General features: G+C 36.7%; 1 protein-coding gene across 1 annotated transcript; it reads left to right on the top strand.

Annotated features, from left to right (window-relative positions):
• Window positions 1–3,171: 3,171 nt before the first annotated feature.
• Window positions 3,172–7,483, top strand: LOC104270565 (chromosome unknown open reading frame, human C4orf33). Its single transcript, XM_009864972.1, has 5 exons — window positions 3,172–3,358; window positions 5,231–5,291; window positions 5,417–5,468; window positions 5,572–5,771; window positions 7,384–7,483. Exons 1-5 carry the CDS (start codon window positions 3,172–3,174, stop codon window positions 7,481–7,483), a joined length of 600 nt encoding a protein of 199 aa, XP_009863274.1.
• The last annotated feature ends 4,648 nt before the right edge of the window (window positions 7,484–12,131 follow it).

The raw sequence follows: 12,131 nt of genomic DNA, 5'->3' as shown, positions 1-12,131 counted from the left end.
GTTGCTGCAGTGCTGTTTCATTTAGTGCCGCCATCTCTCTGTATTCTGTTCACAACTGGGTGAGGTGTAGCGTGGAAAGGTAACGAAAGGTCTCCTCCTGCTCTTTTAATTCAGCTTTACACCTTTGCTGTGTAGCTGCTGTTTTTATTAAAATTGAGAAGCGTGGTAGTAACCAGTGATATGCAGAAGCTGGTAGGCTGGGGTATAAATTTGAGAGTTGTTTGTGTTCTGTAGTTTGGGGGGTTGGTTGTGTCCGGTAGTTTGGGATGTAAGTTTCAGAATTGCTTTGTTTTTCCGGAAGGGGGCTGTAAATTTCAGAATTGTTTTGTTGGTCCGGAAGGGGGGTGTGTAAGCTGCAGGAGAGCAGGAGCTCTGGTTGCAGAGCTGCCCGGGGACCGGCTGCTGCAGGAGCCGAGGCACCAGGCTGAAGAGGTCGAAAGTTTGTGACCGAGGTAGACTTGCAGCCTTCCTCAGGAAGACCACTGGCGTGCACCTGAGGACCACCAGAGAGATGTGCTGAATGCATGAATATACATGTAGGCAGTCCGTATATGTCCAAGTTTCCCCATCACCAGCACTCTTGTATTTCCAGGCGATATCCCGTATGTGCCCGACACTGTAATAAAGAATACCTGCTTCATAACTTAGGTTATTGAGTTTCTGCGCATCACCAGCTTACTCAAGTCTATGCAGCATAAAAAACTTATAAGCCGCACCAAGGGCCACTACTTGGGAAAATCGTAGATTTACTGTACTTCTAATTAAGCAACCTTATTACTTTATGGTGGTTCTTAAAATTGCCTGTTTATCTATTCAGGAGCGATACCAGTTTACAATAATGGACTAAATCATCAGTATGTTAAGTACATTTTAAGCTGTCCCTGCAAGGAATTAGGATTTTCGCCAAAAAGAGACATCCATGTCTCATGTCACTTTAGACACTGCAGTTACAGCAGTATCTGAAGTAGTTTAGCAGGTTCTGCTATTTCACTGCGGTGGTCTTTTTTTGTACTTGGAATGTTGTGACTCTTTTCCCAAGATATCCTTGCAAGTCTTGTGCAAAAGAAGCTTCACGTTGCTTACTTCAATCAGGGTTTGTAATAGCTAGTTGTGTAATTACCCCTTGATTTTAAAATCTCTCCAGGCTACTTACACTAGAAGGCTATGATATTTTAAAACACACTTGTAATCTAGTAGTGTTTTAAAATAAGTGTTTTGGTATTTGCCTTGACTAGCGAGTGCAAATAGTTAAGTATATTAGCACAAACTTAAAGTAGAGTAATAGAAGGAAATGTTGACTTCTAAGTGCATAATGTTAATTTAATGGTCTAGTATAAAATGAGTTTATAACACTTGGTTGGCTTTCTTAGATTCACTCTTAGATTCATCTTAAACTTCACTCTTTTGCGTAGGTGATACAACATCTTGCACTTTTATGGAAGTGCATTGTTATAAAGCATGTGTGCTCTGTTTAGAGCTACGGTCCTGTTAATTTCAATAAACACTATGAAGGGTCTAATCATCTGTGGATGCTTTATGCTCAGTGTTTGTAACTTAGAAAATGAAAACCCGAACACTTGTATATATTTCCTGTAGATGTATTTTGAAGATCACTTTCAGGCTAAATACTCCATTAAATGTGTTTCAGCAGCTCCTTGCTTTGTGAAATGAGCTTGATATCTACCATATTGTTCTTCTGTGTGGTGGTGTACATTGTAATTAGTGCAGGAAAGTTGTAGCTATACTTGCTTAAAATACTTTTTCGTAATACTTCTTTCTACGTTTTAAACTGTGGATGATTTAGCTTTGTTCGAGATTCTACGAACACTGTACAATGAGCCAGTGTCTGCTGGTTTAAGAATGTGGATAGGATGCTTGAGTGTCTTCTGCCCACATGCTTTGTTTGTTTTCTTTCAGCTTGTGTCATACTGCTTCCAGAAAGTTGCCACTTGAGTGGGAGTGAACATTGATGACGGCAGCAGGGCCTTTGATAGTTCCTAGGGCTGCCCTAGCTCTCTTGCATAGAGCAAGGTGATGCATGTTATGCTGTTAAAATGATGATGTAAGAATTTAATTAATTTTCAGTTTATATAAATACAACCTTGTCGAAAGTGCTAGTCCAATGTTTGACTTCCTTCTTGTGAGATGCAGTTAATGGGTAGTCAGGAGAGCAAGTCTATGGCATACAGGGAAGTGTGATGTGTGTGCTTATGTTCGGTCTCATGTACTACACCTGTTGATAACACTTGCAGAATGTCCTAACTTCTGCTTGCCTTTCTGTGCATCCCAAGAAAATGGATATCTGCGTAGAGATGATATAATAGGGTTTAGTGTTTCCCACTGAAGAAAATGCAATTACAATGTAGCTACTAAGCTAGCAACTCTCTGGTCCTAAAGGTGTGTACCTAATTGTCAGTCAGGCTATGTACTGCTAGTTCCCTTACTGTGTGGCTAGGAGATGTGTAAAGGAGCAAGTCAAGGATCCCTACTGTGGAGGTGGGAAGTCCTCATGCTGAGGAGGTGAGGGTTAAGGGACCGTAAACTTGTTGAAAATTGGACTCATCTGTTTCTTTTGCTTAATAAATATATTAAGGCACTTCTTAAGGATTTCTTAAGACTTGTACAATTATTTCTAAGTAACAATAGAAGTGGCGGTGCAGTGTTCTCTGTTGCTGCTCTGCAAACATTCAGTGTATTTTGAAAAATGCACTTGGAATTTTCCTTCAAGTCCTTTAATTTGCAATGACTGCAATGGAAAGCTTTAGCTAGTAGTTTCATTTATTTGCATCTTGAATTCATGAAAGGTTTTTCTCTATCTATTTTTCTCATGTTACCAAAACATTTAGTATGTAGTGGAGAATTTGTTCATCTTCTCTCTTGATAAACACCTTCCAAAACCAGCAGATACTTATGTGGGTATGTAGTTGAAATACTTTAGCTTGTTAAGATTTCAGAGTGATTTGCAACCTATGAAAAGCGTTATAAAGCAACCAAATAAATGGTTACATTAAAGCTATACTATTTCAGTTCTTCTGGTGTCTGAAAACATGATTTGATGATTGGCTTTTTACAAAAGTGTACCTTTTTCCACGGCCAAGCAAACAGTGCAGTTAATACTGAAATAGAATCTGAGATCTTAGACAGAACATTCTGTTCTCGTTTATGTAGGATATGAAGATGGAATTTAAGATTACCCACACATGGGATGGTTTACCTGTGAGCCATGAGCCGATAACTGTTGGGCTGAAGTCAGACAACGCAGGACTGGTAATGGAAGTGAATGCTCCCTTCTTTAACGATCCTCCGGCACCACTTGGAGATCCAGGGAAACCTTTTAGTCGACTGTGGGACTATGAGGGTAAGTACAACTATTCTGCTGCATATATATCCAGTTTGTGTAGACACCGATGTTCCTCTGTAGTTAATATACCTAGTCTTTATTTAGGAATCTGTGATAGTTATTTTTTCAAGCTGATCTAACAGTTATGAATGTATGACATCTAATTCAGTTCAGTTTCTTTGGTCACAGTACTCCTTTTAAAAAACAGATCTGGAGCATCAAGAAATTTTCCTTTTATTTCTGTCAATACCCAGAGCAGTCTGGAAAAGAATACTCACAAAGTATGTATTTGTAGTCACCGCCTTACCCTTAAACAGCTCCTTATATAGCACAAGGATTATTGTTATTTACAGCTGAACACTACCTCAAACTTTTTTTTTTTTTAGGTGGTGAATTAATTTTCGTCACTAGCACTACAAACTGCAATGTGAGTGGTTGTTTTAGAGTAGTGCAAAAATAAAAATGACTGGGAAAATAAAGAAATATGTTATATTACTTGATGGCTGTAAAGAAATGGAGTCCAATGAGCTGGACTGATTTCAAGAATGGTGAGATTGACTGTTTCTGGTCCCATCAGTACAGTAGGCACTCAACCTTAGTTTCTGGGGTAGTGATATAACTTGTGAAGTAAGAGAGGTTTTCCATATTTGAATATTAAGATAATTGTGTGGCCTATATATCTAAGTGCATTTGCAGTAGATAAATAGAAAGGAAATCCTGATGATCAGTTCTATTTTCACTTTGAAAAGTAGAGAGCAGTAGCTCAAGTATACGTCTATTTTAATCGCTTTTCCGGAGTCTATATGAGGAGTAGGAAGGTGTGAGACAAAGAAATAGCAGCTCATAAAATTCTCCCAAAGTAGTACGGGGATTATTCTTATATCAATGCTGTTTTCCGTCTCTTCTCCTGTCAATACTGTCATTTTTACCTGTTATTTTTAATAATGCAAGAATTCAATATTTCCAGCAGTTTTCTACTTTATGATTATTGATCTATTATGATTTAAAGCTCTATTAAGATGGTATTAGCAACTTCATGGTATTATACTAAATAGGCTTATGTAAAAGTAAAATAAAATTATCAATGATATCTAATCATAATACTGACTAATCATAAAGCTTTCTAATAATGTAATTGCTGTGAGAAACACTGTTTGTAGTTCTATTTCATGTTCCTGAAAGGTGATTCAGCAGTCACACATGGCGTTCGAGTACACTTGGAACAGTTATCCCCTTTGCAAAGTATCAGCCTTTTGCAGGGAAAAAGCGTTTAAGCAATAAATTGCTTTTTTAGCATTTCTGAAATTTAGCACTTATGGTTATGGCATGTTTGCACTGCTCTGCATGTTTGTTCCTCTTCACTTATTTTGTTTTGTTTGGTTCTGGTGCTCTGAATCTTCAGGCTACCAGCAAACCACAAGGCTTTCGCACCCCAGCTGCCTACATGGAGTGCCTGTTGATTGACTAGGATCGATTTTTCTTGGTCAGCTTTGTTCGCAGCCAGCATACTAGATGAAATAAACTGTGTGATGATGCTTTTTGTACTTCCTAGATGCCTAACATTAGTATATTTGTCTTAATTTTATGTTGCATTGAGTGTTTCTAAAGCTTGATTTGGTGCAGTAAATATTAGCTTTATAATGCTCTCTATGACGATAGGCATTAAAAATCCAGCCTTTGAAGTTACAATTACGGCACAGCGTTCTGAACGGTGAGGAAACTGTCAGTAGCATCTATATAGGTAGTTTAGCTTGGGCACATCACAGGTCAAAAATCATGAAAACAGGATTGTTTGAGTTGAGTATAAAGTTCTCCGGATATTACAGTAGTAATATAAAATATACAGTAGTTACTATAAAATACTGACAGACTCTTCTTTTTTTTTTCTAGTTGTAGAAGCGTTTTTCCTGAATGACAGAACTGAGCAGTATTTAGAAGTTGAACTTTGTCCGTAAGTACAGCTGTTGGAAAAAGTCACAAATTTTCATTTGCATTTCCAGTTCCAATGCTTGTAAGATATATGTATAAGGAACACTGGCATAATTTTAACAAAGTTTTGCTCTGATTTTTTGACAGCCATGGACAACACTTGCTGCTGCTGCTTTCTGGCAAAAGAAGAGTATGGAAGGTAAGTGGTCAGTCACCTTCATGATGTACATAAAAACTAAATTTTTTTAGGTGCATCTTGCCAGATTTGAAGATGACATTACTTTTTTTACCTCCTTTGACAGGAAGAACTTCCTTTAGAATTTGAGGTGACCAGAATGAAAACCAAATGGGAGGGTAAAGCTCGTCTTCCTTGGAATTATTTTCCGCCGTGCATTAACAAGTTCAACGCATTTGCAATTCATGGCTCGGGAGAACAGAGAACATATGAAGCGCTTTATCCTGTGCCTCGGCATGAACTACAGGAAGGACAGAAACCAGATTTGTAAGCATAAAATTACCTCTTCTATAGTTGCACTATTCTCAGAATACTTCAGGAAAGCTAATCTGATTTTCGGATTGAGTGCCATTAGTATTTTAATTATACCGCTTAGCCCCAGATCCATTGGCACTGTACTTTGTATAAAGGACTGTGGCAGATAGCTGTAATTAGTGCTTGATTTCTTTGTTATCCTCTAGGTGCATAGAAAATGATGTGTTGAACACCACTGGCATCTGTTTTATCACCTTCCTCAGCGAAATCATATTTAGGTTTTATGTTTTTCTTGCCTCCAGCACCTCCTGAAATGCCATTTAGTGTTAATTTTACCAGATACATTTCTAGTAAATCTTTTGCTTCTCCCCTACTGTTCTAAACAACTTTACCTTTACAGATGGTTCTGTATTATGGTTAAATTTGAAGAGACAGGCTAAACTGAAAGGTATAACAAAAGGAGACACAGTATGAATACAAAAACTACCATATCTTGATTTTTAAATTGTGCTTTGGGCCAGTTTATTTTCTTTGACTGTGAGGCTGAGAGGATTTGAAGAAGTGCTGCTTCTGGGCAATTTGTATAAATAAATTAGCTTTAGAGGATAGACTATAATACCTCTGCTGACTTGTTACTCCATGTAGAATGACAGCCAGGTAAGGTAAATTTACATAAGGTACCTTCTTTTGCCTTTATTTAAGAAAAACATAGATTCTACTGTCGTTAATTTTAAAAATATTGAGCTATTTTTATTAAAGTGTATTTTCTTCATCACCATCCTTTAAAAAATAGATACTTTTATTTTTCTGTGATTATCTGGAGAATGCTTACAATATTTTTCAGGAAGCAATTCTTGCTCTTTTTTTCTGTAATAACCCTTCCAAAAAAACGCTGCTCTTGTTCAGACATTGGTAGCAGATACAATTATGTGAAGGAGTTGCTGCTTGCTATTTTAATTGCTATTAGTTTATCATTACTCTATACAAATTTCTTCCTAATAATAGAATTCTGGTTACTTTTATTTGAAATTACTAGTGTAGTGTCTGATGTACGATCTACTGTTTGGCACTTGTTTAAGTTTTAATTAGCAATTGGCATCAGTGTCTTCCTTTTATTGTTTCTCTTAGCAAGAACTGATTCATAATGTTTCAAGAAAATGAGACCTCCAGTCTTACAGATAAAATATATTTACTAGCTTCATTATGCTATGCAGCCATCCCATGTTCAGCAAGGAGAGGATATCCCTGTGATAGACTTTTTCAATTGATTAAGAGTTACAAATTTTCACTTTTCAAGTGTGGATAAGTCATAAAGCAGAATATCACTGTACTCTTGCTCAGCAGTGCCAGGCAACTTTAAAAGGTGAGCACTTGAACTTCCCTTTATGTTGTGTGATACCTGTTCATAGCTGAGGATTTTGTCCTGTGTTATCCAGTACAAGATTTTTAGAAACCGTCTAGTGCTTTTTTATTTATAAACTCAACTTCTGGAAAATGAACACATGGAATACTGTTTACATTCGTCTCCAACAAAACCTGAAAATAAAGGTTAATTAAACTGCCTTTGGTTAAGACACATACTACATGACTTTAAATTTTTTTTTTATTTCTCATCTCTTTGCAGTCATCGCCTGGAATTTTTCAAAGATTTGAGGCTGAAAGGACTAATGGGAGAAGATTGGAAGCAGCCTGAATCAGATATATGGAAGTCTCTCCCTAGTTAAATGGATTGAGGCATAAATTTTTATAGCATTAAGGTTGGATGAAGCTGTACAAGAGAAGCTTTTCATTCTGAGCAGAGTTTGTAAATATCAGATTAGTAAGGCTTTCATTGACACCAAAGTCATTGCTCAATCTTAAAATTAACTGTAAAGTGACCGGGACAGTTGATTATAAATACATGAAGTATGCAATGGCTTGTGTTTCTGTTCATTGGGGTATGGAGTTTTTCATCGTGGAAGAGATGAATTTGCTACTGCCCATGAAGGGGAGAAAAATGTGCTAAAATTACAGCGGTGTTTTCATGAGAGTGCTAAGGCTAACGAGCCCCATATCTGATTTGAAATCTTTCAGTTTTCTGTAGTTTCTGCATTTCTGCTCTCTTTTCACTGCTTCTTGTTTGCTTCTTGATTGTTGAATGAGTTTTTTATATGTCTAAATTTTTTGATTGCAATCAGGAGAGAGAATGCTTCCTTCAGGAACAGAAAAGAATACAGCTATCATGGCACGTTGTGACCCAGCCCTGGCATTGCAGGATGTTGCAGAGGTATAACACTATCCTTTTTTATACCTGAAGGTTTTTTTTTAGGGCTAACTTGATTAACAGACCTCTCTGCTTCAAATTCAGAGTGGAATTTCTAGTGATATTTATGTACCAAGGATAGATTTACAAGTATTCCAGGAAAAGTTTCTGGGACAAATAACGTTTCATAAAACCTTTGGATATAGTTGTGTGCCTACAAAACCTTGTTTGTTCCAAGACTTCATATCCCTTTAAGGATTCAACTCAGACATACAAGAAATTTTTTTTTGCATGCTACCTAATGCCTATGGATATTAATATATTTAACACTACTGGATATTATTAGATGGTAACATCTAACCTATATTTGTCTAGTGTAGGAAGTGCTGATTTATTGTGGCTGCTGACTTGATCCTATACAAATTGACTTAGAAAACTGAAATATTATCCACTGGCCAAGTCCTACACCTGAAAAGTGACTTCAGAATCAAACTTCTTGTGCTTATTTCAGAAAGAGAAGTCAGTCATCAGTCCTTTACTAGAAAAAGAGCTTCCTGTATCATGCTGAGAACACATAATCACAGGGTAAAAGCAAGTAGTGTTGTTTAGTTTTGTGAGAAGGATTGTTTTTTGGAATTGGAGAGAATATGGATCAGTCATAGCAGAGGGAGTATCAGAAGTTGTTCTCTGAGGGCGTGGTGTTAGTTCTTATCCTTTTGTGTAGCATTTCCTACTGAAAAACTTTGAATCCTACTAGTTCCTTAAGGGGACTGGTGTTCTTGTAGTCTAACATAGTGATCAAAGCAGGGCTATTGCTGAAGCTAGATGAATTTGCTCAGGGCCTTCCTGGGTTTGGAATAATTCCAAAGGTGGGGCTTCACATACTCTGGGTAGCCTGTTTAAATACTCCACTAGTTCAGTTATGAAAACTTGTCTAATTGCGATTTCCTGTGCTGAAACTTCTGTCAATTGCTTTTTGTCCTTTCTCTGTGTATCTCAGAGTGACTTTTTCCTCTATAACTACTGATTTGGTAACTTAAGATAACTATTATGTCCCCATGGATTTCCTTAAATACCATTCTCAGTTTGCCTTTTGTGACGACTCTCATTAGTAAACACCTTCCGCTTGGATAATACTGACAAACAACATAAGTGCAATTTGAATTGTAACTCAGAGGCAAAAATGCTCCCAGGCCTCTTGTTTATTTAACTCATAAATGGTTCTAAAAATGTGTGTGTCTTCAGACATCAAAACGCCTGTCAAGTTTTGCACAAGACTTGACTAAATCATAACACTAAAAGAATTCTCTGTTCGGACCTTGTCTGACAGTCATGTGTTTGTTTTTCCTTTTTTTTTTTTTGTTTTATATCTTTAAATTGAACTCTACCTATATATTCTGCCTGAGAAAAGAAGATGGGAATATCTGGCCTTTATCAAGAACATCTTGGTGTGCTTGCTATCTACGATAGAGTGTTACTTTGGAGTTTTTGTTTGCCTTTAGATGTCCTGTTTGTACTCTCAATTTTATAGAACTTTACTTTAAAATTTAAGGATATTGGTCTTTTTCATATGCAGATGTTGTCATGTTGACGCATTCAGCCATCCAGTTGCTTTTGCTCGCTTTTAATTAGACACTATAAATTCCTTGCTATAAAGTGCCATCTGTTGAAAATTTCAAGTACTGTACGTTCACTTGCTCGGCTTCTTTTCTACCTTCAATCCAGGTGCAGTTTTCTGAAGAAGGGCATGAGTATGAAGTACTGAATAATCCAAGAAATATTGATTAAAAAATTATTTAAGATATCGACATCCCAAATCTACTTTTGAAATTTCAATCAAAAGTAAAAAAAAAATAAATAAAAAAATCACTAAACTTTTAGACTGCGTTTTGGAAGTTTTTAAAAAAAGTGTGTCCGAAGGTTCAACCTGAGTTTACTGTATTTCTCACAAAGGGTTTCACATGATGAATGGTGTGTTCTATGTAAAGGGCAGTAAATCAAATTATTTATTCAGAGGCTTCATCTCATATTCATTCCCACTTCAAACTGACCTGCTTCAAGTCTCATTTTGGATGCACATTAGAAACTTGGAGGGAAATAGATTATTTTGTCTAGATAAGGAATTGAAATTAAAATAATTATCTCTGCAGTACAAAATGTAATGCTAGATGCTTCTGAAAATGGGAATTATTATGTAGACTTTATGCAAGGCACATACTATTCCACGCTGCTGCCATTTGATTCACTTGTGTGTTTCTAAGCTTTAAGAGTTTGTTTGAACTGTGAGTGCTGTGTTTTATCAGAAGGTTTCCATCTGGGTTCACGGAGTGCAGAGCTGGAACCTGTGCAATGACTTGTTTCTAAAGGTTTAATGTTAAATTAATCCCTTAGTAGAAACTTACTGTAGGAGGGAGTCTCTACATAAGCTCTATGTTAGATGGAAGCACAGTGTCGTGGCACATCATAGTGAATTCATGGTTCATCAGGGGATGATACGGTGCTTGACAGCGTCTCTTAAAACTCCCAGGACTTTACAGGGATGGGGACTGTTGTTCACTGAGATGATTCCCTAGCCTGCAGCTTTCTTGCTCTGATCTGCTTCTAACCAGGCCTTGTTTTACACTGTGGAATGCAATTGTAACCTGCATTTCCTGAATTGCCTCACTTTTTTGATGATGCAACGAAAAGACAAAACCAACTGTTTTCTGCGTGAGTATTATTTAAGTTCAAGTTCATAAATTTTTAATCCTGCTATAGAAGGAATGCGATTAAATCCAGTATAGCTCAGTGTATGTATGTATATACATATATATGTAGGCATTCAGCATTGTGCTGGTTTTGTGTGGCAAACTTGCATCAAGAATACTACAGATAAATACTCTAAATTGTCACACTGGATATACTTTATGTAGGATATTAAATTGATAAAGTGCAGACCTTCATGATACAAAGCACAGACCATGCAAGCAGTCTATCCACACATCCATTTCACTTTGAAATGGATTTAAACACCTCAACCTTGCAAGCATTTCTTATCCATTGTTCTCTTAAAAAATTAAAATCAACCTGTCTTATAAGTGTTTCCTGTGGATAATATTAAACCTTGTGCCAATTCTATCATGTGACATATTGAGTTTTAAGATGCAGTAATTTTGTTTGCAGCTGGGGATATACCCACTGGAGACTGCAGAATATTTGATATTTTAAAATTATTTTTAGCTCTGTACTCTCTTTAAATAACCTGAAGTATTACATTCTCACATGTGAAAATGTCTATATGGCAGTTTTATATTACTTCAGAAATAATAGCTGAATATGATAAGGAAATGAGGCTGTTGTTTTTCTGCCTTTGTGGTGATGTTGTCATCACTTTTTCCTCTACTAGTGCCACAATTTTAAAATCCATTAGCCAATTTCAGCTACATAGAGGAAGTGACAGCTTCAAAAGATAGGGAGTTCTTGAAAAATGTGTGAGTATGAACAACTGGATGCAGTTTCTTGCTATAACCCCCCAAACTGAGGAAAAGGAGGCATCATCTCTTGGTTTTGGTGTCCAATATTTGGTGCACACTTAACTTCAGCTTTAGATTGTGATTAGGAAACTGGGAAGCGTAGGGACCTTTAAGATGCTGTCAGACGTGAGTTTAGATTTTTTTAGACCTATGTATGCCCTAGTGTAGTTATCTTGAGGTAAGAGCTGTAGAGGAGAGACTATGTATAAAATATAAATGTATAAGTACCTGTGTAGTCCTGCTGCTAACAGCTACTAGACATGGTAAACCCCTAAGCATGTTTTCAGTGCTTGGTTTTCTGTTTGATGGTTTTTTTGTTTGTTTTTATTTTTGTTGGAGTTTTTTTTTTTAAACTTGCAGATGTGACTTCGCTCTTCCTTTCTCTTTTCAGAAGATCTCACACAAAGGATAAGGGATGGAGTTTTCTCAATTTTAATGCTAGGTTGAGTTGAAAACACAAGGTCATAGTATGCATTTGTCATTGCTTCAGAAAACACACTTCTGGCTTAATCCATTTTCTAATTGAGTAGGTTCTGTTGTGAGAGTGTTCCTAAAGGCAAGTGGAATGGGAGCTCAAAACCACTGCTTTTAAGTAAAATTTTAATTGGGATAATGGAT

Source organism: Apaloderma vittatum, unplaced genomic scaffold (assembly GCF_000703405.1).
Source record: "Apaloderma vittatum isolate BGI_N311 unplaced genomic scaffold, ASM70340v1 scaffold11262, whole genome shotgun sequence".
Classification (NCBI taxonomy): Eukaryota; Metazoa; Chordata; class Aves; order Trogoniformes; family Trogonidae; genus Apaloderma; species Apaloderma vittatum.
The sequence above is the reverse complement of the archived record's forward strand: the minus strand, read 5'-3'. Positions and strand labels throughout refer to the sequence as shown.